The sequence below is a fragment of the Myotis yumanensis genome, unplaced genomic scaffold, assembly GCF_028538775.1.
Source record: "Myotis yumanensis isolate MYYU_CA2020_CCGP unplaced genomic scaffold, mMyoYum1.0.hap1 SCAF_7, whole genome shotgun sequence".
Taxonomy (NCBI): Eukaryota; Metazoa; Chordata; class Mammalia; order Chiroptera; family Vespertilionidae; genus Myotis; species Myotis yumanensis.
In genome coordinates, this window is record NW_027223758.1 from 48,950,960 (window position 1) to 48,977,974 (window position 27,015).

At 39.0% G+C, this 27,015-nt stretch overlaps 1 protein-coding gene across 1 annotated transcript in view; it reads left to right on the forward strand.

Annotated features, from left to right (window-relative positions):
• The first annotated feature begins 1,204 nt into the window (after window positions 1–1,204).
• Window positions 1,205–27,015, forward strand: part of DOK6 (docking protein 6) — a 237,024-nt gene continuing 211,213 nt past the window's right edge. Inside the window, exon 1 of the mRNA XM_070420446.1 lies at window positions 1,205–1,301. Coding sequence (XP_070276547.1) covers window positions 1,236–1,301 — 66 coding nt within the window. The 5' untranslated portion in view covers window positions 1,205–1,235. The remainder of the gene's footprint in view (window positions 1,302–27,015) is intronic.

Consider the following 27,015-nt stretch of genomic DNA (forward strand, 5'->3'; position numbering starts at 1 on the left):
TTGAACTTTTACTAAATATGGATTCTATAAATAAAGGAGTCAGTTATAAAATTTTAAATCTTTTACATTTTTTCCTAATTAGAAAAATCCTAAACTATCAAGACACTAACTATTCTTATATTCTTATATTCCCATAGCAAAAATCCATATATTACCCCCAGCCAAAATTCAATGCTTCCTATTTTTTTCTTGAATCTTATAAAAATGGTAACATTTTAAATTACAATTTCTAAACCGTAGAGAATAGTCTATTTTAAAACGTAATGTGTTCCTACATTAAGGGGAGAAAGTTCTTCCTTGTTTTTACAAGTTGATCGTTTCCATAAATCACTTGCTTCCAGGTAACAGCTATGGTCCCCGTTTCCCCTAAAAGATAAAAAGCCAGGATCCACTTTCGGTCATAGTTAACCAAAACGCGTGCATCAGTCCATCCACTCCGACCCTGGCTGCTCGATGGGAAGGAGGTGGGCAACCGGCTGCCTCGCCAGAGTGCTTCACTTCTCCAGTAGCAGAGGGATTAGACACATGCGCACGATTGGTCTCTTTGTGTGCACCGGGAAGGGCTTGGCTTGGATCCACACTTCCTAACGGGGCAAAGACCTGGCCAGCGAGCCTGTGCCCGGGAATAAAAATGCACTGTAAACACGGCCTTTGCCATACACAATTTCCTCGCTCCCACTTGCCTTTTTCCTTGGAAGCATCCCTGCCACCCTTTCCTGGGGTCCACTTGGGAGTGAAGATCCAGAGCCCGGAATGAGGAGCTTGTCCTCAGGAATCTGGGAGCGCTGTGGGCCGGGGCGCTGAGTGGGAGCGGGAGTGGTGGAGGGCGTCTGGCCAGCCTCTCGGAGCCCAGCCACCCGCAGGCTGGGGGGAGGGAGCCACGCGGGCGAATCAGCCCGCCCCCCGCCCCTCCCCTCCCCCTGAGCCCAGGAGCCTCGATGGTGCGCTGCGGCCAGCGGTGCGCCACCGAGTGAGGCGCCCGCCCGTGGGAGCTGCAGGGGTGGCGGGGGCGAAGGTGGGGACCCGCGCGCAGAGGGCGGGCGCTGCTCGCTGCTCAAGGCGCCAGGCCCCGTCCCAGCCCGCGGCCGCCCTGCCGCCCACCCCGCACCGCCCCCTGCGGGAGCCGGGGGCACCGGGCGGAGGCGCGCTGCTGGAGGCGGCTGGCTGGATGCGGGACCTGCGCGGACTTGGCTGCGGACGGCGGCTCTGGACTCGCGGAAGCCGAGCGCGCTGGCATGGCCTCCAACTTTAACGACATAGTCAAGCAGGGCTACGTGAAAATTCGCAGCAGGAAGCTGGGGGTGAGTGGCTAGCTGGGCTTTCTCCTTCCCTTGCGGCCGCCAGGCGCGGCTGGCTGAGTGGGGGGCGGGGAGAGGTGACCCGCGCGGGGACCCGGGCAGCGAGGGGCCGGGCCTCCCGAAGACGGCGCGCTTGTTGCTCGGAGATCCCGGGCCGCACCTGCCTCGGGGGCTCTGCATGGGTGTGTGTGGGGTGGGGGGGCGGGGTGGGGAGTGGGGGGCTGAGGGCTCCAGGAGCGCCTTGGTCCCCTTCGCCCTGTACGTGGGGCTGGTTTGGATCCAGACTGAGAAGTCGTGTAGACGACAGGGACTGTCAGGTCCGAGATGAATGTGCCTCGGAGGACAGTTTATAGATACACCGTGTAGCCACCCTGGTCTGCTCTCAAAAGTGTAGCCTGTCGGGTAGCACTGCTCAGTGGCAGGAGGCGGACAGACCCACCGGTGTGTGTGTTTAGAATCACCATTTTCTAGCCCCCGCTTCCCAAGCCCATTTCAAAATTGTCTTGATGCCCAAGCAGCACCGCGACTCCCCGCCGGTGACGGCCAGCCAGTTGACTGTCCCTGCGCAGTTGCCCGCTGTCTGGCCCCCTGGTCCTGTGTGCACCGGGACCCCGCTCCTGCGCCCGGGCAGGCAGGTGTGTGCTCGCGGAGCATTTGAGACAGCAAAGTTTCTAGAGACCTTTTCATAGGTTTTTTTTGTGTGTGTGTGTGTTTTTTAAAATGCTCTGCCTGACTCAGGACTGAAACAATGTAGACCCAGGTGGTTCAGAACTTCTCTTGACCAGACTAGGAGGTAAGAAGGACGCGTGGATGGTCGAGGGGTGCAGGAGGACCTGGGGTGTGGCCAGGAGGAGGCAGGAGAGGAGGGGCGGCACCTGGGAAGAGAGCTGCCAGACCTGGGGGTCGGAGTGACTTGCAGGAACTCCTGGAGGTGGAGGTGGGCACCGGAGCCTGACCCGAGCCACCGGTGGAAGGAGAAGGGAAACGCCAGCTGGGGGTGAAAAGTGTCCGTTTTGGGGGTTGCTGAGATGTCTGTCTACCTCACTGTTCTTGAAGTTCCTGTTGGGAAAACTCCGGAATCCTGGGGCGAAGCGGCCTTGGACGAGAACATTCCTTGAGTTCACATCGGAATGGAGGAATACTAAACCTGGACAGGGGAAAAGGAGGGCGCACCTCGTTCATTTTATCACTAAGAAAAAGGGAGACAATCGTAGCTTCATTAACCTGAACTGAGATCCCTGGAAGAGGAAGGATCTTCAGGCACCCAGAAGTCCCTTGGTGGGGAGGAGTTGGGGTGTTGGAAGCAGGGGAAAGCCAACTTGCCTTTTTGTGCTGCCTGGGCTGGGTTTCAATGTTCAACGTGCTGATTGTCCTCCAAGGGCACAAGGGACCCATTCTGGAACTTCAGATCTGGAGAAGAGGGGTGACCACAAAGCCCCTCCCCCAGCCTGGCGCCGGAGGATGGGGGTGCAACCCTCAGCAGGGTTTCAGGAGCTGCTCTAGGGTAGAAGAATGCGCTTCATTCTTTCCCAGGAGATAAGGAAGAAGCCAGGTGAAGAGCTGCAGTCGTCCAGGAAGGAGGCCCCTGGCTTCTGGTAGCCCGGACGCGGTGCTCCCATCTGTCATCTGCACAGCCATCAGCCAAGAAAGGAGGTGCAGAGCTTGAGCTAGGGGGGAGAACCATTTCAGGAACTTGACCTTTGCAGCCCTTCCCTTGCCCACGTGGTGCCGATTCATCGTTCTTGCTCTTCCCTGTTCTTGGAATTTCAATTGTGTCTGACATCTCAAATGTTATCAGCTCATGAATGATTTAAGTCCCCTGGGATATGTGTGCGTGTGCTTCCGCGGAGTCACCGTGTCCGTGAAAATGAGACCAAGGAATACAACAGTGAGAACTCTCCTCCCCGCGCGCACTTGGCCATGGGGTGTATAGGATTCCTCCCCCACGCGAGCTTTCCAGGATTACACACAAAAGAACTGAGTGGGCAACCCAATTAAATGAAAGGCTCCAAGGAGAGAACATTGAATGCTTCTTAAGTAACTATGGTATTACCAGCCTTTGAAATGCCCTTTTAGAATTCCATTTCCCCCTAAAAAAGTGTGCCATTGTAGGGTTTTTACATTTTCAAAGCTGCTTGTTCCATAAGCGCTGTTTAGAGCTATGTCTTTGTAAAGGACAGCCTTCCGGGAACACAATAAAAGTGTTTTTATACACAGATGAATTGCTTTTGTGCTCCATTTGTACTTGAGAAATGTGAACTTCACAGAGGTCGGTGTTGAAACAGTTTGTGTTGTAGTTTTAATCGTCAAATATTAAACTAAATTAACCTTGACTTATTAGGAGGATGTTATTTATTTAAAAAATAACTTTAGAGTTGCTTCTATTCAGAATATTCTAGTGTTCACAAGGGTGAATTCAGTGCAGCTTAATAAGTTAAGTACATCCCAGGAGATAATAAAATTCTAAGCAAATATTGCGTGCCTTAAAAATGAAAATGTCCAATTTAGTCATGCCCGAAATGATAGAAAAAGAAATTATATAAACATATTTCATTTGTATGATTAATAAGACATATTGCTAATTTTATGGACTTAGAACTGTGGACGTTCCCAAATAAACTATTTTTAACTCAAAAGGTTCATAATGATTGTTTTATAGGTTATGTTCAAAAGTAAATTTCAAAATAAAAGTAATTCTATTTGTGTACAGATATTTGAGTACTTATGGACAGAATTCATGCTTTCATACCTAATTTTATAATATTCTAATGGGGAAGCAAAGCCAGAATTGAGGCCAGTTGTATCAGAGATTATTGTGACATGAAAACGTATTTTGAGATGAAATGTTCTAACGTACCCCTTACTGCTCACAAACTAGTGCTTAGTGTTAGGCTGAATGAGGGCAGACAAACATTCTTGTCCTCAAGGTAGTGGGCCATCCCTGACCCAGGTGCCTCCAGATTGTAGGGTTGAAGGGGCCCTTGCCACGTATCTTCTTAGAGATTCTAGTGCTACCTGTTGAGCATAGTTCCTTAGCTGACTCTTTGGGCAGAGCAGTAAGTGTTAAACTTTTTTTTTTTGACTGTTTGCTTTGAAATTTGTCTTTAACTCATTAATCAGCTTTTCTTCATTTAAGAAAATAATTCTAGTGTTCTTGTCCTTTAAAAATGTTTATTAAATCATTAAATTTTTAAAGGTATCAAATCATTAAGAGTATAATGACATAACTCTTCTAGTCATTTCTTTACCTTGTGTATTAATTTTGCATTACAACATATCACTGTTTCTATAAATATAGGGTGGGGCAAAAGTAGGTTTACAGTTGTGCATACGCGAAACAGCTTATTCTTGTATTATAATTTATTAATCATTGTATTATTTTCCACACAGACAACTGTAAATCTACTTTCGTCCTACCCTGTACGCAACATGCCCAACTCATGGTAGACCCCTCCCCACCCTTTTACCTGTTGAAACTGGTATTTCTAAACGTCAGACACTGATCTGACTTGCTACAATGAAGGAACATTATCATTTTGGAGTATTTTATATTTAATGTCACCTCTTTGGAGCAGCGCTTCTCTTTGCTTTGGACAAAATACTTTGCTGGTTTTGTATTTTATACAGTCAAAGGGGGAATGTATAGTAAGATTTTAATCCAGAGCAGTTGCTTGATTAAAGGTGTTCTAGACTTATTAGCCTGGCAAAATGACATGCATGGGTTGATGTGCCTGAAGCCAGGGGAACCAGAGTGGAGGTTGCCAGGGTGATCCTGCCGTGGTGGCACCTGCTCGGAGACCCCAGGCCACCATGCTTCCTCACCTGGGGTGTTGACCTCCTCATCTGTGCCAGACTAGCTCTTCTCTGCCAGTTTTTTTAAATGTCATTTTAATTTGTGTCCGATACCAGAAGCACCTCTGGTATATATATATATATATATATATATATATATATATATATATATCTATCTATCTATCTTACCAATTTCCAGCCCTAAATAAACCATGTGCTTCTAATATCAGCTGTCATATACATGTACGTAGGAGGGGGCCAAGGATACCTTCACTGTGCCTCGCCCTCCGTTCCCACTATGTCTTTCACTGACTTCCCTCCTCCTCCTGCTCTCCCAATACCCACCCACCATTGCCAGAGTTCTCCCAATGGGCTATTTCTTAAAATCATATTCTCTCTCCCTTACAATCCTTATTTATTCCTAAGCCCTACAGTTTTATTCATACTTCTCAAAAGATTTGTATAAAGTAGATATTTTCAACTTTCATCTCACTTCTATTCTCCCAATGTACATGCCCAACTTTCTAGGAAACATTTCCTGCTTGCACCCTTAGTACACTCTAAGCCAATGAATGAGTCCAAATAGTACATCCTATTCTTCTTCCCAAACTAGCCACTTTGTCCCTTAGGAACATATGCAAGTAGATGTTTCTATTAGCACTGCTGCTCATTTAAAAATGATTCAGTATCAGATCTTAGAGGCAATACTGGGTCTTGCCTTTCTCTGAGGCGCTACAAACAAACAAAGTTCACATCTTATTGGTTCTACCTGGGAATGTCATCTGTGGTCTCTTCCCTGTGAACTTCTGCTTCTATAACTTTAGGTTCAAGTAGTGATGGGACTTCCCAGTGGTTCTTTTTGCTTGCTGCCTGCCTGATTATTCTTGTAGTTTTGCCAGAGTAATTTTCCTGAATTTCAGCTTGAAACATATAATTCCCCCTTTTAGGTTTTCCCATGGTTTCTCATTACCTAGAGTAATAATTAAACTTAAACTTGTAATTCAGAGCTATCCACAATACCTACCATTGTTTGACTTAGGGATTTTTAAATTATGAAATATTTTAAGCAAACTGGAAATTACACAGAATCATATTACAAACTACCCATATTTTACCAATATACTGTACTTTCTTCTGATTTAATTTGTTTAGGATAGAAAAATGCTGAGAATTGAAAATCCATTTGAATCATTTGCCAACTAACACACCCCACAATTGGATTCAGTATTTATCTATTACTATATAGATCGAGTTTGTTCATTTCAATGTTGAATTGTATGAATAAACTGCATTCCCTCTGTTAATAATAGACATTTTTAAGATTTTGCTGTTTGTGCTTCTCCAAATACATCTATATAATTCTCTCTGATCACACGTATCCAAGGTCCCCCAGGGTATGTGCTGTGGATAAAAGTAGAGTAGCTGGTTTTAAAAACATGTACATTTTCACTTTACTAGATGTTTTCAGATTGCTCACAATTGTTCCAATTTATAAGCCCAGAGCAATGAAATGAGAGAACTTCTTTAATCATATCCTCAATAATAATTGATACTGGCATATTTCTTTAAAGTATGAAATATTTCAGGCATACAGAGAACATAAAACTTTATTAAAAATAACATTTTGCTGTATTTTCTTCAGCTTTTAAAAGAGAAATAAAATGGATAAAGTTGAAGTCCTTGTATACCCCAACACAGTAACCAAGGAAGTAAATTTATGTTTCTAACTCTATGCATAGTTTTTCTATATTGGTTATATTTTGTATTTCTTTAATAATATATACTGTTGCTTTGTATAGTTTTAACTTATTTACTAGTAATTGGAATCATACAGTCTGACTTCATGAAACATTTGTTTTTGCTCAAGGTTATGTTTTTGAGATTTAATCATTTTGATATTGAGTTCCAGTTTACTCACTTAATCCTACTCTTTTTTGTGTAAATATTCTCCAGTTTGTATTTCCTAATGCAAATGTGCAAGAGTTTCTTCAGGATTTGCTGGGCATAGATTGGTACATACTTAGTAGGTATTGCCAGTTGTCTCCCAGAGGCGTCTCCAAATGCATCCCCACTGAGTCCCCTTCCCTCTGCTTCCTCACCAAACCTGGTGGGGTGAGACTTTTTCCTCTTTTGGGTAAATGGGTAAAAGTTGTGCTTCTCTGCACTTTGAACATGCTTTCATAGTTGTTGACCTATAAATTTTCCTGGTTTGTGAATTATATCTTCAGTTCCACAGCCCATCTTTCTATGTGATATCAGTATCTAAGAGTTTTATCTATATTTGGAATACTATTCTTTTACAGTTACAAACTATCTACTTCCATGTGTGGATTGCCTTTAATTTTCTTATGGTTTCCTGTGTCTTGCTGATACTTTACATTTTAGTGAAATCAACTTTTCTGCTTTCTTAGTGGCTTGTACTTTTTGAGTCTTATTTAAGAAGTCATTCCTTACTGAAACATAAAATTGCTATTTTCTATTATTTTCATGTAAAACTCTATACACTTAGATTTTTAATCAACCTGTAATTAATCCTTATTTTTAGATTTAAGTTTGGAATCTATTTGTCTCCATATGGATAGCCAGTTTTTCACCTCCTTTATTAAATATTCTTATCCATGAGCTCATTAAAACAAGCCCTACTTTTTGTTTTTGAATTTGTACTTCCAATATTTTGTTGAATTAACTCTTATGTACTTAATGTTTTTGTTGTTGTTTTGAACGATTATTTTTTATTTTAAATGAGATATTCTCAATGGTTGTTGCTGGTTTAAAGGAAAGCTGTTGTTTTTTCAGATCTAGTATCTAACAATGATGCACTAATTGAATATTGAATATATTGAGGTCTTGCTCTGTGCAGTCACTATGTAGGTGCCCAGGATACATCCAAGCAGAGAACATGAATCTTAACTTCTAGGAGCACATATAATAAGGGGTTAAGAAAATAAACAGATGGATGTATACCTGTCTTTTGTAAGGGGAAATGGTGAGAAAAATGGTAGGCAGTTCTGCAATGGGGAACCAAGAAGGCTTCAGAAACATGGAGGCATTTCAGTTAGTTCTGATGGAAGAGGTAGAGCTCATTAAAAGGGATTGGGCAGTAAATGAAGTAACCTGGGCAGGGTGAAGGGGTCATGGATTATCTTAATTGTGTTTTGTTTTACTACACATATTAAAAATAATTAGTGTCCTGCAATTAAGCACTGTTTCTTTAAAGCCACAGCCATTCAAATCTGGAAATCTACATAAGTAATAATAACAAAAGGAAGGGAAACAAAAAAGAGAACTTGAATTCTGGACATTGTGGCTCAGTTGGTAGAAGTATTGTCCCCCATACAAGGTACACAGAATTGTCAGTGGTTCGATACCCTGTCAGGGCACATACCTAGATTGTGGGTTCCATCCCCAGCTGTGGTAGGTGAGAGACTTGAAAATATATTACAATTAAACACTGAAATGTTCCATAATAAAGTTTAATTTTAGTGAAACTTTTCTCTAAAAATTACCAAACTAAACAGTTCATCACTGCAATTCTAAAATGGGTTAAAAGATACCAAACCTATAGATAAACTGAGTAGAGTGAAGATTCCTTTAAGCTGATTATTTATACATCTACTATTTTGAGAAAAGAAGGGAACAGATATGCATGTTTCTGTATTTGAACATGGTTTCAATATGTAAAATTAATCTTATTTACAGTTTAGCTAATTAAATAGTGACTACAGGCAGCAGTAATACATTTGTTGGTGTCAATGCCTAGAAATTAGAGTTCAGAGTTATACACTTAAACTCTCCCTCAAAGAAAAAGAAAAGTTATTTATGGAAGAAAATACAATTTTATTTAAAGCATATTGTGCGAGCCATGTCCCACGTGGTTCAGGGTTCGGGATCTGGAGAAGGGCCATGCGCAAATGACAGAAACGAGACAGAAATAATAATTTGGAAATATTGGGGGCCAGACGGGAAGCCCAACGCATAGCTCTGGCCCTTGCCAGGGCTCAAGGTTCACCAGCATTCCGGGGTCCTTGTTTACACTTCTCTGATAGTGAAGACAATGGGTAGCTTCCAACAGCATATATTAATACAATTTAAAAATGTTCATTGGAAAACACTTATTTGTGTCATGCTTGAAACATATAAAATGAATGAAGTTAAAGAGTAGTTCCCTAGGATTTCCTAATTAAAGATAAAGTGAATGTGCATTATATTTCCTGGCCAAATAAGCATTATTCAATTAAGGCTTGAAGGCAGTGGACGTGTCTGCTTGACCTCAGAACCCAGGGATTTGCTTGTTTTAATGGTTTTGATTATTGCGAAGTCATGGAAGTGGCAGCTTGTGATAACTGTGGTGTAAGAAAATTATAGACACTGTCTTCTACTCAGTTTTATTTAAATAGCTTGATTCTGAGTCTTCTAGTGGGTTTGAATCTACTTTGTCAATGTTAATAAGACCTGAATTTATTTTTAAATTGAAGCAGAACACATTCAGGGTTTCTAGGGGATCTATTAGCACTGTATTTATTAATGCTCATTGAACACTCCTGCTTGGATGCTTGGAGAATGAGTAATCATACACTTTTAGAAAGCAGGCTTCAATCTTCCTTCCTGAATGTTTGGTGTGTGTGTGTGTGTGTGTGTGTTGTTGTTGTTGTTGTTTGTTTTTGAGACTCAGAGAAATATTTTAAAAAATGTATTACTTAATTGAATGGCAAAAACATAATAGCTTTGACTTCTGGGAAGCTTTCTCTCAGATATTTTGCAGAAACCTCTCCCCTGACACCCAGTAGAACTGGCAGGGGATGTTCGAGGTGACTTTTAAATGAGCAATATTTTTTTATTTCATCAAATTTTATAAATTAATTATAATGTAATAGCAATATTTTAAAACTAAAATAACAGCAAAAATTACCACAGATAAATCTAAATCACATATCCATGCAGGTCTCATGCTGTAATTGAGTCACATTTGCTGGGAGAAGTCCCCCTGCTGGTCACTGTGTGCAGGACCCAGCAAGGCTCAGTGTATATGTGGTTTTGAGGGACTCTGCTCTGTGTCTTATGTATACACAGCAGAGAAGAAGACACACAGATATTCTTTCCTTTTCAAAGATCTGGGTATAACTAGTTTGGAAAGAAAGGTGGAGTGTTTCTTCTTAGGAGCTATTTACATATATAGTCACTTATATGACACTAAAGTAACTAGAGAGAGCACAAATATGGCATGAACAACAGGAATTTCCCATTTGGGATTTTGTCCTATATTTTCCTATGTATTATTTTAACCCTCAGGTGTTCTATATTCTGTAAAGTGTTGCCAAAGCATGGTGAACGTCAGAAGAATTCTGTGTGCACTCACTATAGCTGCAAATACAAGATTTTTTATTTACTCATGCTTTTTTCCACTGGAGATAGTCCGTTTCCCATTTTATTGTGCCTTTTTAACTATTTCTAATTGGCTTTTGTTCTTCTTTTCTGAGTGTATGTATGTGAGGTTGCATTTGTCTTGGTGGGGAAGTCTAGAAGGATCTGGAAACCCTGATGGAAAGGTAGGGACAAGGTTCATAGCCAGGCTAAGCTGAGTTTGAAACTTGCTTCCAGTTTTTCATTCTTTCCACAAATACCTGTTGACTTCTGGCCCTCCTGGTGGTTGTGGCGTTCATGTTTCTGCCAGGCGCTCCCATGTGATCTTGGGCAAATTACTTCAATGCATTGCACTTTAAGCTCCTCATGGGAAAAATGAGGAAAATAATCCTTCCCTTTGTGAAGGTGAAGAGGCTCAAATAAATTGCAAGGAGATAGCATGTGCACACGTGTGGGGTGTGCATGGAGATCTGCATGCGAGGGTGAAATTCAGCAGCTCTTAAAGTACTTCAGATCCCACTTATGGGAGTCCCATTAGACAGGCTAATTTAAAAATTAGTTGACTGTTTTAAGCTTTTGAAATGATAATAGAAGACAGAAAAGCACTAAAATTAAGCTTTGAAAATTATATATATATATATATATATATATATATATATATATATATCTCCCTATTCCTGGTAAATTTTGTGTTTTTTAAATTCATATTAAGTCAGTCCTAGTAGCCACACAAAAAAATCACCCTTACATCAATGCCCAATGATATTAAAGTAACATTGCATGGCAGCTATTATTATAGTACTGTGTTACTATCAAAAATAGTATAAAAGTATGACAAATATTCTACTACAACAGAGCTTACTTCTTGAAATTCAATAATTACAGTTCCTTTTGTGTCCATTTTACCATCTTGTGATAGGATTTTGGAGACATTGGAAGACAAGAGAAAATACATTTAATGGGTCATCTCTGTACATAACATCTATTTATGTACAAATTAATAGGAATGATTTTGAACTATAGTTCTTATAAAGAAACCTTTTTTAAAATTTTATTTTAAAGAAACCTTTTTAAAGCTTCACTCCCAATGGCTCATTCAAGCATGAGTAGCATAGGCAACTTAAACTTACAAGTTATTTCTGAATCAGAGAATTCCATTCTTCGGCCCACAGAACATGCATGGGACAATGTAGCAGTCAATGTAGATACAAATCTGTTTTCTTTTTTATCATAAAAATATCAACTGCCAGGGGATGTACACAGTAATTGTTCATTCAACAGCTGTTGCATGTGAAAAGCACCCCAGGTGTTCTGTGATATAAAGAGAGGGCTCAGGTAGAAGTGAAACACTACCATGCATAATGCAGCGCTGAGTATTTTGAGTGCTTTAAGAAAGACACAATAAAGTTTTTTCAATATTGAGGGAAAAGGACAAATTGTTCTTGCTGGAAGGAGGGCAGAGTTCAGAAAAATACTTTAAAAAGGCGATAACATTTAAGCCAGGGATTAAAATATGGTTACCCTGGGATATGCAGAGATGGGGTAAGAGAACAAAGTAAAGGATTCAGAGGATTTGGATAATCCTAAATTGTGTACAAACTCTGCATAATTAATCAGTCTTTCATTTACCTTGTGTTTTATTATTTTTTAAATTTCACCATGAATGTTATTTTTGACTTTATTCTCTTTTCTTAAAATAAAGTAAATTTTCTCATCTTATGAATGGTTACAAAATTAGCTGGAATTATCCCTATGTGCTTTTAAGTTTTAGCTATTTTTAAGGATCCTTAATATGCTTGGCGAATTATGTTTTCAGCAATAGGAATTTAATTTCTGCTTGATACTTTTTTACATGCTGATTACTGTCTTAAAAATACTTGTATTTTCCCCTCATAACAAATATCATAGTCTTGTAATTATACATAATATATATGTATATATGTATATGTATATATATGTGTGTGTGTGTGTATGTGTGTGTATATATATATATATATATATAAATAAATTTATTAGCATTTCTCTCTCCCACTAACCTAAGGTTAGGGACCATCTGCATTTTCTCACTATATTCTTATAAGACAGGCTGACCCTTGAAAGATGTTCTATATATATACTTGTTGAGTTAATACACAAATATGTGTTCACAATGATTTCATATAAAAATAATGATGTTAACTCAGATTTTTTCATTTGATATAAAGAGGGTAGAGGGTAGTCTACCTTTCAATGAATGCATTAGTAGATTCATGGTCTGAATTAAAAATTTGGAAGTTCTAGCGTTCTGAACATGATTTTTACGTATTGTTGTTTTTTAATTTTCTATGTTGATAGGAAGATTTTGGTGTCTGAATGTGAACATTGACTACGCGCTCAATTCACAGCTCCCCTCTCAGCAGGCAGCTAGAGACAGAACCCTTAGGAGGCCTTGTGAGAATACCAAAGCTTAGTGGTCAAGTGCATAGATTCTACAGCAACACTGTTTAGTTTTAAAACTCTGCTCCAGTACTCACTGGCAATGTGACTTGTGGAAATTGATCTCCTCTTTGTTCTTCACCTTTCTCCCTTGCAAACAGGAGTTGGGATGAAGACTGGATGTGTTAAATCATTTAGAACAGTGATGCAAGTAAAGTGCTATAAAGGAGTGTGTAATTATTAGGTTATGATTGGAGCCAGGGAACCTCACTCTTCTGACCACTGCTGCTTAGGACAGAAGTTACTCTTTGAAAGCTGGAGAGATCTGAATCCATATCTGTTTTTTGGATATCTCTACCTATCCTATATAATAATAGACAAACATGGTAATTAACTGTACCTCTGACATGCTTCCCATTGGCTAATCAGGGCGATATGCAAATTAACTGCCAAACAAGATGGCGGCCAGCAGCCAGGCAGCTGAAGCGGACAGGAGGCTTGCTTGCTCCAGTGATGGAGGAAGCCAATGTTCCCCGCCTGCCGCTGCTGGCCTCTGAGCTGCACTCTAAGAAACAATGTTGCAATTATAAAAGCTAAACAAACCCCAGAAACCTGCTTTCAGCAGCCAAGGTCTCAGAGCTGGAACCGAGCCTCAGAGCTAAAGCCGGCTCTCAGTTCCAGTGACAGCCATAGAAGGTAAATAAATCCCAGAATAAAAAGAAAAAAGAAATAAAAGAGAGGTTGGGAGCTTCAGTCACCCACCAGCCTGAAAACGGCCCTCAGCCCCTCACCCAGACTGGCCAGGCACCCCAGTGGGGACCCCCACCCTGAAGAGGGTGTGACCAGCTGCACACAGCCATCATCCCCTCACCCAGGCTGGCCAGGCACCTAAGCCGGACCCCCACCCTGATCCGGGACACCCTTCAGGGCAAACCAGCTGGCCCCCACACGTGCACCAGGCCTCTATCCTATATAGTAAAAAGGTAATATGCAAACTGAACCTAACAGCAGAAAGGGAATGACTGGTCACTATGACACACACTGACCACCAGGGGGCAGATGCTCAATGCAGGAGCTGCCCTCTGGTGGTCAGGGCGCTCTCACACAGGAGGAGCTCTGCTCAGCCACAATGCAGGCTGATGGCTGCCAGTACAGTGATGGTGGTGGGAGCCTCTCCTGCCTCCTCAGCAGTGCTAAGGATGTCCGACTGCAGTTTAGGCCTGCTCCCCGCTGGCAAGTGGACATCCCCCGAGGGCTGCCGGGCTGCCAGAGGGATGTCTGATTGCCATCTTAGGCCCCATCCCCCTGGGGAGCGGGCCTAAGCCAGCAGGTGGTCATCCCCTGGGGAGCGGGCCTAAGCCAGCAGGTGGTCATCCCCTCAGGGGTCCCAGACTGCGAGAGGGCACAGGCCAGGCTGAGGGACCCCCCTCCCCTGCCCCCCCCGCCCCCCCCAGTGCACAAAGTTTTGTGCACCGAGCCTCCAGTAAGAGAATAACTGATGGAGTGCCATATGTGTTCCATTTGTTTCAAATTCTATTAGCTGACTTGATGGTGCTATAGATAAACTCTCAGCTCAGCATGACTTCAAAACCATTCAGGATCTGCCCTTTGCCTTTCCAGCAGTTCCCTGTGCTACTTTTTATCTCCCTTGTACCACATGCTCTAGACACATAGAATTACTTGCTTCTGATTCTATCTTATGTCAGGGAGTTGCTCATATTGCTTCCTACACATAGACCTGCAACAGTCTTCCTACTACATTTGCCAATTTACGTTCTCAAATCCAGGGTAGAGCTTTGTAGTGAATTTTAAAATTGGGAATTGAGTCCTCCAACTTTGTTCTTTATCCCTATTGCTTTGGCTATTTGGGGTTACTTACAATTCCATATTGAGTTTTGAATCACATAAAGTTTTGCAAAAGGCCAATGGGATTTTGATAGGAATTGCACTTACTAAGTAGATCTATTGCTGGGTGGGGTAGTTCCATTTTAACCACTACGTGTTCTGATTGATGAACGTGGGATGTCTTTCCATTTATTTCGGTCTTCTTCAATTAATTTTGGCAATGTTTTGTAGTTTAAGTGTAAAGTCTGCCACCTCTTTGGTTGCATTTATTTCTAAGCACTACATTTTTGATACTATTATAAATAGAATTGCTTTCTTAATTTCATTTTCAGATTATTCCTTGCTAGTATATAGAAATCCAGCTGAGTTTTTCATGTTGATCTTGTATTCTGCCACTTTGCTGAATGTGTTTATCAGTGCTAACAGGTATTTGGCTGTATGTGCGTGTATTTTTTAGGATTTTTCTATATAAAAGGTCACACTTTCTGCAAATATAGATACTTTTGCTTAATTAAAAAAATTTTGGATGCCTTTGATATTTTTATTATCTAATATTTCTGGCTAGCCCTCCTAGTATAGCATAGAATACTAGCAGCCAAAGTGCTCATTCTTGTCTTGCTCCTGATCTTAGACTGAAAGCTTTCAGTCTTTCACTATTGAGTATAATGTTAGCTGTGGGTTTTTCACAGATGCCCTTTATTAGGAAGGACATTTCCTTCCATTTCTAGTTTACGGAGTGCTTTTATTATAAAAAGGGTTTTGGATTTGTCAAGTGCTTTGTCTGCTTGGGATGACTATGTGGCAGGGATTTTTTTTTCTTCAATCTATGATGGTATATGACTTTGATCAATTTTCACATGTTGAACCATACTTACATGCCTGAGATAAATCCCACTTAGTCATGGTGTGTAACTCCTATATAAAATAGACAAACTCCTAGAAACACAGACTACCAGAACTGACTGAGCAAGGAATAAAAAAAAAATGCATGAGATGATCATGTGACAGGGATTTTTCCGAAAATGCTACCTTAGCCCTGGGAATGCTCTGATTCAGATGAATTAACCATAAGCCCTCATGCTGGTCATTCAGAGAGCTTTTAGACAGGTCAAAAAACACACCACAAGTCTTTGAGAATGACGCCCATGTGTCCCCTCTGGCACCGGCAGCCTGCACCAGGAGTCTGGTCTGCTGTTTTTTCTGGGCCACCACTGACCAGGAGACTGGGAGATGTCCTGCAGGCAATTAAAATGCCACAGCTGTCTCTCAGGGCTATGCAATAGCATCTTTCCTCAAAAAGCTTTCCCTGGTGGTTCTGTTTTGGGCTCCATTCCAGAACTCTGCAGAAGTTAACTCTGACGGTGGTTGCTGGTTTTCACTGGCTTTTGTGCAAAGATGGAGCCTCGGAGGGCCCTCCCTGCACTGTGATTTTGGTGATGTCACTCCATATTGGTTCTCAATGGTTGATGATACTGTGCTTGATTCTTTATGGGAGATCATTAGATGTATTTTTGAGGACTGGATAGCAAGGCCATGTCCTATCTTTTACATCAAATATTAGAGATAATGAGAAGTGACATATTTAATATGTTCAGCAAATACTTATTAAATGGCTTTTATATAAATTACCACATTTTAAAAAGTAGAAAATAGCAAAATACAAACTATAAATTAGGGTGATCAAATAATTTATCACCAATCCTGGGTGCTTTGAAAGTGAAAAGAAGAGCCCAGGAGTCTGGAACTCGAGATTAAGTTGTACCTGGACTGTATCGACTACCCAATATGTATGACCACTCTAGTTCAGTATTACTCTCCAGTGATTGATAAACTTGACCTATGGTCTAGTCCAGGGGTGGGCAAACTTTTTGACTCGAGGGCCACAATGGGTTCTTAAACTGGACCGGAGGGCCGGAACAAAAGCATGGATGGAGTGTTTGTGTGAACTAATATAAATTCAAAGTAAACATCATTACATAAAAGGGTACGGTCTTTTTTTTTTTTAGTTTTATTCATTTCAAACTGGCCGGATCTGGCCCACGGGCCGTGGTTTGCCCACGGCTGGTCTAGTCCCTTATGGTTTTTAATTCCTAGTTTTTTATATTCTCTTATAGCTGTGCAAGGAACTTGTTGCTAAAGAGTTGGGCACAGGATAGACAGCTTTAAATGTAATACATTTATGAACAGTATTTCCTATTCTCATTTAGGAATAATTAAATTTATGGAACATATTACATTGGAAACCTTACATCACTGTTGTAAAAATTTAATTTAATATGCAGTAATGAGGGACTAAGAACTTGTTTATTTTTAGTCTTAAGTCCTTTTTCAGTTAATTTTTGTGTATGCTGTAAAATAGGGTTCAATTTTATTCATTTACATGTGAATATCCAGACATCCTGTGTTCATGGATTGTTTAAATGTACAGGCTTCCCCAAGCAATCTATAGATTCAATCTCTATTGAAATCCCAGAAACATTTTTTACAGAAATGGATAAGCAATTCTATAATTCATATGAAATCACAAAAGACCACAGATACACATCGCTACATCAGTCCTGAGAAAGAATAACAAATCTGGAGACATAACACTTCCTGATTTCAAAATATATTATAAAGCTACAGTAATAAGAAGAGTATGGTACTGGCAAAAGCCATGATGTTGACAAGTGCAACAGAATAGACAGCCCTGAAATAAATCCATACATATGTGTTCAATTCATCTTCAACAAGGATTTTAGGAATGCAAGATGAGCAAAAAAAATAGTCTTTTCAACAAATGGTGTTGTGGAAAGTAGTGGGTAAGCTTCTGACAATAATCACAGGATTCCAGCAGATTCTGGAATTCTGTTCTGGCTGGGAAAAAAAGTCACTTGGTCTATTTTATCTCTTAAGTCAGCAGAAAACCTTTGCTACATTTAGGGTCTATAAATTAATTTTGTATGTGTTTATTTTACTACATAAAGTGAATATGGCTTGAACTATTTTAATAGAAGTATATACCCACATAATATATATAATTATTGATATATTTTGTATATTCATATATTATTTGTGTGAATATGAAGAATTCATACTATAAAATATCTCAATGAGGGTTTTTCCCCCTAAGTGCTTTCTCTTTTTTGGTATATGGGGCATATTTGTTAAAGTGGTGTACCGTCACAATTGCATATTGGGAGATATCTAATCATAGAGATATGAAGTAAGATCCGTAGGATGTTAACTGACAGCAGATGAGAAGCATAGAGCATTTTAGAGGTAAATGCCACAGGATGAAATGTAAAATATTGGCAATCCTTCTTTCTCAGTAAAATTACCTGCAGCTGTATTGGCAAAGGACTTGTCATTTATATCCAAAAAGCTGAATTATGGGCAATTTGAACTCATTTATCTTTTTAAAATTCAATGCAAATAATGACAACATTAATCTTTTTCTCCCTCCAAAAGAATGAACAACTAGTATGAAATGCCAAATCTCTTGGAGATTTCCATGACTACAGTGCATCCAGATTAAAATCCAGAATTTAAAGGAGAGATTAAAGACTCCAAATTTGTTTTAAGTAGAAAAAACACAGATCTCAAATTTGTTTCTACCATGTAAAAAATTATCATTCAAGCATTACAGTCAAGGACCATATCTACAACATCAAAATGTGTGTTATATTAGAATTATGCAGAAACTTTGTTTTTATTCAGGAATACATTTTAAACCTAAATTATTTTCTAATGTTTTATTTTATAATAATCTAACCTCAATAAAGTACACTGTAGTGACAACTAAAATTTGCTTTTTATATATTCTAGGGCTCATCAGTTTTTTTGAATGGTTGGCACTTTTTTCATTTTAAATCAACTCTCCAAGATTCTTCTTACCCTCCTTGTTGGTCCTCATGTTGAGTTGATAACACCAATGATAACTAATGGCTAACCTTTATTGATGCCTTCCTTAACATGTTACTTTTTAAATAATTTTATAGCTACCTCTTCCTATATTTGAGGAAAGTCAGGTATCTGTGATTAGAAAATTCTAAAACAAGATTAAAGTCCAGTAGCCCGTCTCCCAGACCTGTACTCAGAACATTCCACTTACTGCTTTTGGCGGTGATTATCTTCTGTGTCTATATTTAATTCTCCATGACTAAGCTCCTGCCACTGTAGTTAGAACTCTCCTGTCACTGAGTTCAATTAATACGATTGCACAATTTCCATTCAGGAAAAAAATCTCAACAGGAACCATGAAAGCAGTATATTCATAACATCTGTTATTCTGCTTAAATATATGTAATTGACATATATACACTTCAGACATTTTTATAAAAGGATGTAATACTATTTTATATTGTATCTATGCATAAAGGTCATTAAGTAAAGAATCTACTTTTTTATTCATGTGTTATTTGTGTTTCATATTTCTTTAATATCATTTGTGTATATCATTTATGTAATCAGTATTCTCTCATTATTCATATTGATACTTAAAGTGTCTCCAAAGTGGTCAGTGAGACCCTCTCCCGGCTAGTTTCTGTGTCCTCTTCACACCCCTATCAGCTTTTCAGCACTTACTTTCTGGCACAATACAGGCAGACCTCGGGTTACGTCGGACTCGACATAAGTCGTTTTGTGGTTACCTCACCATCTCCCATTTATCTATAAACAAGAAAGTTCTGTCATTTCAACATATGTACATATGTGCTTTATTTTTATTATTATTTATTTACCACAAGTAAAGGTCAGGAATTGTTATCTTTCTTTTACATTTTTTTTTACTATTTCACTTCATTACTGTGTGTGTGCTCCATGTGAGTGACGTAGGTGCTTATGGAGGTGGGTTCCGACTTACGGCAAAAATAGCGTTACATTGCGCCGTAGTAACGGATCTCCGACTTAACCCGAGGACCTACTGTATATATGGAGTGTTGGGAGAGGAGGAAACTCTTCTTTACCAAAGAATGAGCAATAAAAATGCTAAATTAGTTCTAGAAATAGAAGAAATGTTTTACAATCACGAAAGTAAACACTAGATCACTCCGACATCATTGATTATTGAGTGAAAATAGTAATGTGAATATTCACAACCTCAATGATAAAACTTATCACCAAGAATGGGCCCAGTGAAGTAACTATATTCCTTTGCAATGATACAAAGCAAGGAGGTATACATATAAAACATAATGTAACATATCAATAATATTTTAATAACATAATAAATATATTGACATAGCATACTAATATATACACAATAATTTGAAAGATACCAATAAGTTTTTTAATGCAAGTAAAACCATGCCTTTATGCTTTATATAAAGCTACTGGATGGGCTTGACCAATGTGTTTGTAACTAAATATATTATATTAATGTTTCTACATACAAATCACATATCATGAAACAGCAGTTAAATATGAATTCATTCACACCTTTTCATGGGCAGTAAAGAAGTTGAATCAGATTCACAAACAGTGAAGAAGTCATGTAGCAAGCTCATTGGTCTGAGAAGTTTATATTAACTGACACTTTTGTGGATTTATTACTTTCCAACTAAACTTCTGAATCTATCATTTTTTTTAACTTGTACAGAACTGGTAAAATAGTGGCATCTATCCTAAAAAAAAAAAAAGTGTGTTTTCTTCTTTCCATAGTTCATACGCATTATTTTAAAAGCCCACTTATGTCTTTCTTGGGGTTTCCTCTCAAGCCAGGCCATGCTCACCTTGAAATTCCCAAAGCAGCAGCACCTTCTGCTTCTCATAGAGTCCTTTTAACTTGTCTTATTTGTGTGTATAACTGTGTATTTATTTGTTGCTATTTTCTACTAACCATAAGGTTTATGAAAGCAAGCATCATGTGCTTTTTTTCAACTGTGTGTTCACAAGATCTAGCCCAGATCTTGACAGATAGAGGTTATTCCAAACCATTTAGAAAAAAAAAAAATGTTAGTCCTCTTGCATAGAGGTGTGTGTGTGTGTGTGTGTGTGTCCTCAAACCTCCCCTTGGCTGTGATGGTTAAGAATATTTACAAAATGTATATCCTCAAACATCAGCTTCCCATGAATATTTTGATTACATTATTGCTTCTTTCCATTTTGGTATTAAAAATTCTAAATGTCATGGGAATCTAAAGGTATATTTATTCAACACATTCTTATAAATGATAGAAAGACCCTGTCCGATTTGTGCTAGATTTTTAGTCTTTATTTTTATTAAAAGCTTCAGTGAATTGCTTTGGCTTAAAGAAATGTTTTTATAAAGCATCCGTGCAAGGTATTAACTGATTAATCCTTCTGCTAGAAGATTACGAAAACCCTCAAATCTGTGCAGAATTCAACAAATCCAGATTAATAGGATTTAAGCATTGGAGAGGTGGTTTCTCTTGGGAGCTTGAGCAATTATTTTAACTCTACGGCCAAGTAACTTGAGCCATTAAGGATTGTCCTGCCTTTTAAATTCTCTGAGCCAGGAGGCATGGCTTGCAGGTCTGTTTTTCATTACTTTCATCTGTAATTTTTTTTTTTCCAACCTGTTACTTGGAGGTTAGTCCATGGCTAGTGTTACGCAATCCCTGTCGCCACGCCCACTCACTCTGTTTTCTTTCTCCTAAGACTTCCTTAGTACTGAGCGTTTGGAGATGGACTTTAGTATTTATGGGATGGCTACTTATTGTTGGCCTTACATATAGGAGTGTGTTCAGTTACTGAAACTCTAAAGTTTTATCATCAAACTGACACATTTAACTAACTTATTCCTGAATAAGTTAGGACACTTGATAAACAAGTCCACAGAGCACTTTCCAGTTCTATAGGCTACAAGGAATATGCTTTTCCCTGTCTCATGTGTATGTATGTGTGTGTGTTTTAACCTTAATTGTGCTCTTTCTCTTATTTAGATTTCATACTACTATGTCTGTACCATCAAGATAGTGCGTTAGCATCCTACTGACACCCAATAAAGCTTCAACTATAATCATTGTAGTTACTGCTACTTTTGTTTGAAAATAATCTTTACTATAGGCTTTTGTCAATATTTGTTACTTTAATCACTTCCTCCTGTATCAAATAGTATTCTGAACTCTGGACCTAAAAGCATAAAGATCTGGGCCGTCTAAATTTTTGGCAATTTTTAAAGTGCACAGTGAGTCCTGGGCTTTCAATGTAATTGTAAATTGTAGCACACTTAATGAGTATAATACCCAAACAGCATGCACATTGTTTTCGTAAACATGCTTGCATAATGATAGACTCATATTTGAAAAGAAATCATCTAATCAATGTGAATTCCAGTAATTTGTCACAATCCTGATGTGGGACTGACATTTTCCAAAAACCTTTCGTTGAAATCCTGTCTCAGAAGATTGTACATAAGATGTGCGTCATGGTGGAAGGGCATATGTTTATTTTTGTTGCTTAAATTTTAGTTATTATGACCCGTTTTCATATTCTTTAAGGTGAAACCTATTTCCTGAGTTGTTTACATCTTTATCTTCAGATATGCTGACAGTTTGATGACCTTTGATATTTTTAAAATGGTACTTTATAATGGATTTTGAGAACTGAAAGCTAATACATAGTGACATTTTTATTTCATCATCTCCAGTCTAAGACACAGATGTTCAGTAAAGAATTTTGCTATAAAAAATTAATGAAGGAGGCCCTGGCTGGTGTAGCTCAGTTAGTTGTAGCGTTGTCTAGTATACCAGAAGGTGGCCGGCCGGTTCGATCCTCAGTCAGGCATATGCGGAAGGCAGCCAATCTATGTTTCTCTCTTAGATTGATCTCTCTCTCTCTCTCTCTCATCAATCAAAATAATTAATGAAGGAAAATGAGCGAAAAGATAATGCAGATACATAATCTATAAAATTCTGTAGCTAAAACACTGTGATGTCTTACATTTGTCAACAAAACTTTTGCAATTTGGGTTCATGGTGAGCAGAGCCAGCCTGAATTAATTAACAATGTAAACTCCAAAATGCCTTTAAACATGTGCGATATTATTATATGTTCATTAGAGCCTGAAGAATCTGCTTCCAAGAACAACAAAAACAAAGATTACCTCATTTAAAAATTTCAGATCACACTTGTTATAATGTAAATGCTCCTCAAATTAATATATTTAAAATTATTTAACCTTCTGTAGCATCTTTATGTAACTTAATTGGCTATTAAATTATTTATTCAGAAAAGAAGTGAAACTTTACTTCATTCTCTGGCTCCATGCTATGAAAGTCTATAGTGTGTTGAACCCAAATATAGGGTAAAAGATTATAAACATAAACATCCACACACACAAACACATACATGCAAACAGAAAACAATTTGCATATTTTGTTGCATGGGATATTGATTTCTATTCTGATTGGAGGACCTTTAGTTTTCTATTAATATTTTTAATGGAAAGCAGATTTTAATAAATTTTGTGTCTTCATTTAAGACAGAAATACATTGAATTTACTTTTTGTATTTTTATGATGTAATTGTAAAAGAATAAGCAAAATTTCTAATAAGATTGTACTATTGTCTCTTAAATTTAAATTTAATATATAATTGTATTTCCCTGCCTTTGAAAGGTTTTCAAAACAAACAAAGGAAAAAGAAAGAATGAAAAAATAATCTTCAATGTATTTGCTAATTAACCACACATGTAATACAAATAATTTCCTGTGGACAAAGATCCCAAAGATAGATAGATGATACAGATATAGATGTAGATATAGATGTAGATGTAGATATAGATATAGATATAGATATAGATATAGATATAGATATAGATATAGATATAGATAAAGAGAGAGAGAGGAAAGGGATGAAAAGGAAAAAAAGGAAGTAAGGAAGGAAGGACCCTTTTTCTGTTTACAATGCAGTATTATTTTCTGATTAATAAGGTGTTGATCCAAGTTACTTTCATATTGATACTGCAGAAAATTAAGATTTTCTTTCCTTTCTTTTTCTTAAATAGGACAGAGAAAAGACCACGAAGACACACATTGTCCAGGATAGGCAATGACATCAGAAACACCACTAGTTTTAATCTTAGTATTTCTTCCCAGGGGGTTGGGCGTAGGAGTCTGGGAAAGGACTATTCCATCCTGTCTGCATGGTATAATATAGGCAAAATATTAGCTCATTATCTTACTTAATAATATTAGAGGCCTGGTGCACAAAATTTGTGCATTGGGGGGGGTGTCCCTCAGCCCAGCCTGCACCCTCTCCAGTCTGGGACATCCCTCTCACAATCCGGGACTGCTGACTCCCAACCACTCGCCTGCCTGCCTGCCTGCCCCTAACTACTTCTACCTGCCAGCCTGATCACCCCCTAACTGCCCTCCCCTGCCATCCCGGTCACCCCTAACTACCCTACCCTGACAGCTTCGTCACCGCTAACTGCCCTCCCCTGCTGGCCTGGTCGCCCCTAACTGCCTTCCCCTGCTGGCCATCTTGTGGCTGTGGGCGCCACCATCGTTGAGGGTGTGGCAGTCAATAAACATATTCCCTCCTTATTGGCTGTGGGCACCACCATCTTTGCCACAGTGTGAGGGTCAATTAGCATATTCCCTCTATTAGATAGGATTATAAAGAGGGGGATAGGATTAATAAGTGTTTGAAAAAATGATGAAAATATACCATATTCTGTTACAGCTGCCAAGAGATCATGTGGCAATCACAATAATTCCTAGTTATTGATAATTCATACATAAGATCATGTGGCAAGTATGACTGTAATTTTTTTAAAAGCGAGTATTTAACATAAATAAAAAGTTGGCAATGAACCAAGTAAGACTTTGGTCTAAATCAGGAATGTGGAATGATTCTGTTACATACATTAAAACATAAGTGTTTCCAAACACTATATCATAGTTTTACAAGGAAATGAAATTTTCTTTCCTTGTCTATAGTCAGTGAATCTCTATCTGACTCATTATTGTATAAGTTAATAATTTAGCATGTGTTTTCTATAAAGCTATCAAGATATTATCAAATAAGCCCTAACCGGTTTGGCTCAGTAGATTGAGCATTGGCCTGTGGACTGAAAGGTCCCAGGTTCGATTCCAGTCAAGGGCATGTACCTTGGTTGCGGGCACATCCCCAGTAGGAGGTGTGCAGGAGGCAGCTGATCGATGTTTCTCTCATCGATGTTTCTAACTCTCTATCCCTCTCTCTTCCTCTCTGTAAAAAAATCAATAAAATATAATTTTTAAAAAAAGATATCAAATCATTTACTTTCTTATATCTCGTATAATGAAAACATTGATGCTTTAAAAGAATATATACTAGTAGCCTTCTATAAGCCACCAGATAAACACTTACTATGCTGGAATTACCCAAAAAGTATGTAAATATGCAGTTTTCTGTAACATTTGTGTGAATTATTTTTATGAGGCACACATTAACTCTTGGTTTTGGTATTTACAATTATTATTATTAATTATTGTGATGTCTTCTTTTGAAGTGATAGATGACATAACTAGTTATCCAAAGGATCAAAGAGAGGACGATAGCTCCCTAATTGTACTAGGAGTTACAGGACAGAAAAATGGCTTACAGTTTCAAAAAGCAATATTCCATGGTATGGGCAGTGATTTAATTTCAGTTATTTTATTACATTTTCAAATGAAATGAAAATTCCTTCTATTTTTTACTGTGTGCCTCATTATTAATTCATAATTTATTTTCCTTAGGTGATTATCATGATTTATGTGTTATTCCCTGGCTTGTATTGTAGACACAGTTGCCATTACATAACAGTGGCAATTTGATATCTTTCATTATAACAGAATTACTTTCCTCGTATGCAGCAAAGGAGGCTTCTGCATTTCAGGAAGCAAATTATGAATATTTATTTAACAAAGAAACATGTCACTGAGCAGATTCTTCCATTAATTGCTGGTACACTTAGAATTTCAAACTCAGTTAAACTCAACACATTAATAACACACCCAATAAATTTCATTGCCTGGTATGCACCAGGTCCTCTCAGTGGTGATGGGCAGTGTCTATACCCTTGAAGAGTGTATGGATGGCTTGATACCTGGGGTTTCCACTGTGTTGTATATATTTATAGTGGGTGTTCATTTATGTATATGATATATATATAATCTTGTATACTATGTTGTTCTGACATCCTAAAAAACCTTTCTGGTTGGGAGAGGCTGCCCAACCCCAGCTAACCAATTTTTAGAGACCTCAAAGGACCCATCCCATAGTATGCCTTATCTCCTCTTTCTTGCCCAAACACCCCTGAAGGCAATATTTTCCTGTCTTAATCATCCCAGGGCCAGGTGGCAGGCAACTAGGGACCTTCCCTATAGCCCCAAACCCTATGAAATTATTCAAACTAGCCAATCCTATTTACCCAACAGGCCTTGCTTTTGCTGCTGAAACCCCAGTGAAGGCTCTGGCCTGGCGCTTCCCCTCCTGTCTCCTAACCACCTGGCATCTTTCCTATGTGACTCTTTGTGTACCTGTCCCTGCCTCAAGTACCTGTCGGTAACACAAACCTTGTTTTCCTGAGCATGTTCTCTGTATCCTCTGTTCTGTACCAGACTGCCCATCTCATAAAACATCCACATATTCCTATCTATTTGTCTGTCATCTGTTTTCTGAGATCTGAGAAGCAGAGATGAGGCTGGAGAGAGAAAGAAGCCAAAGACATCAAATGGTTTGTGTTTAATTTTAGTAAAATCTGGGGCCGTTGTAGGTTTCAAACTCAGATGATAGTTGGATACTGGTCTTAGGTTTGCATGAGTTCATTGCTACTGCATACAACACAGACAAGCACTTTCTAGAGTAACTCATTTATGAATGACCATCTAGAAAGAAATGGGAGTATAGAAACCAGCTTGACTGCGATAAGAGAAACTCACATCTAGGAGTGGTATTTTGAAACCAAAGCAGAGGAAGACGCATAACATACTTCAGAGCAAGTTATTTAGGGTTTTATAACTCCTTGGATATTTGGGGCCAATGTGTGGGAGGAGTTCTTTCTGAAGACAGCACCTTTTATGGCTGCTGCAGAAAGTATGGTTTCTGTAGAAATTGCATGTGTTTGCTATTACTAACGCCGACTTCACTGGAAAGAGAAAGCATTATGGAATGGCCTCCATTGTGTGGGCAGATTTCTAAATCTTCAGTGTCTGCTGATAATGGGTCATTTCATAAAGCAAGTGGTGCCCAACTGGCATGTCTCAGTGGTTGAGTATTGACCTATGAACCAGGAGGTCATGGTTTGATTCCCTGTCAGGGCACATGCCCAGGTTGCAGGCTAAATTCCCAGTGTGGGGTGTGCAGGAGGCAGCAGATCAATGATTCCCTC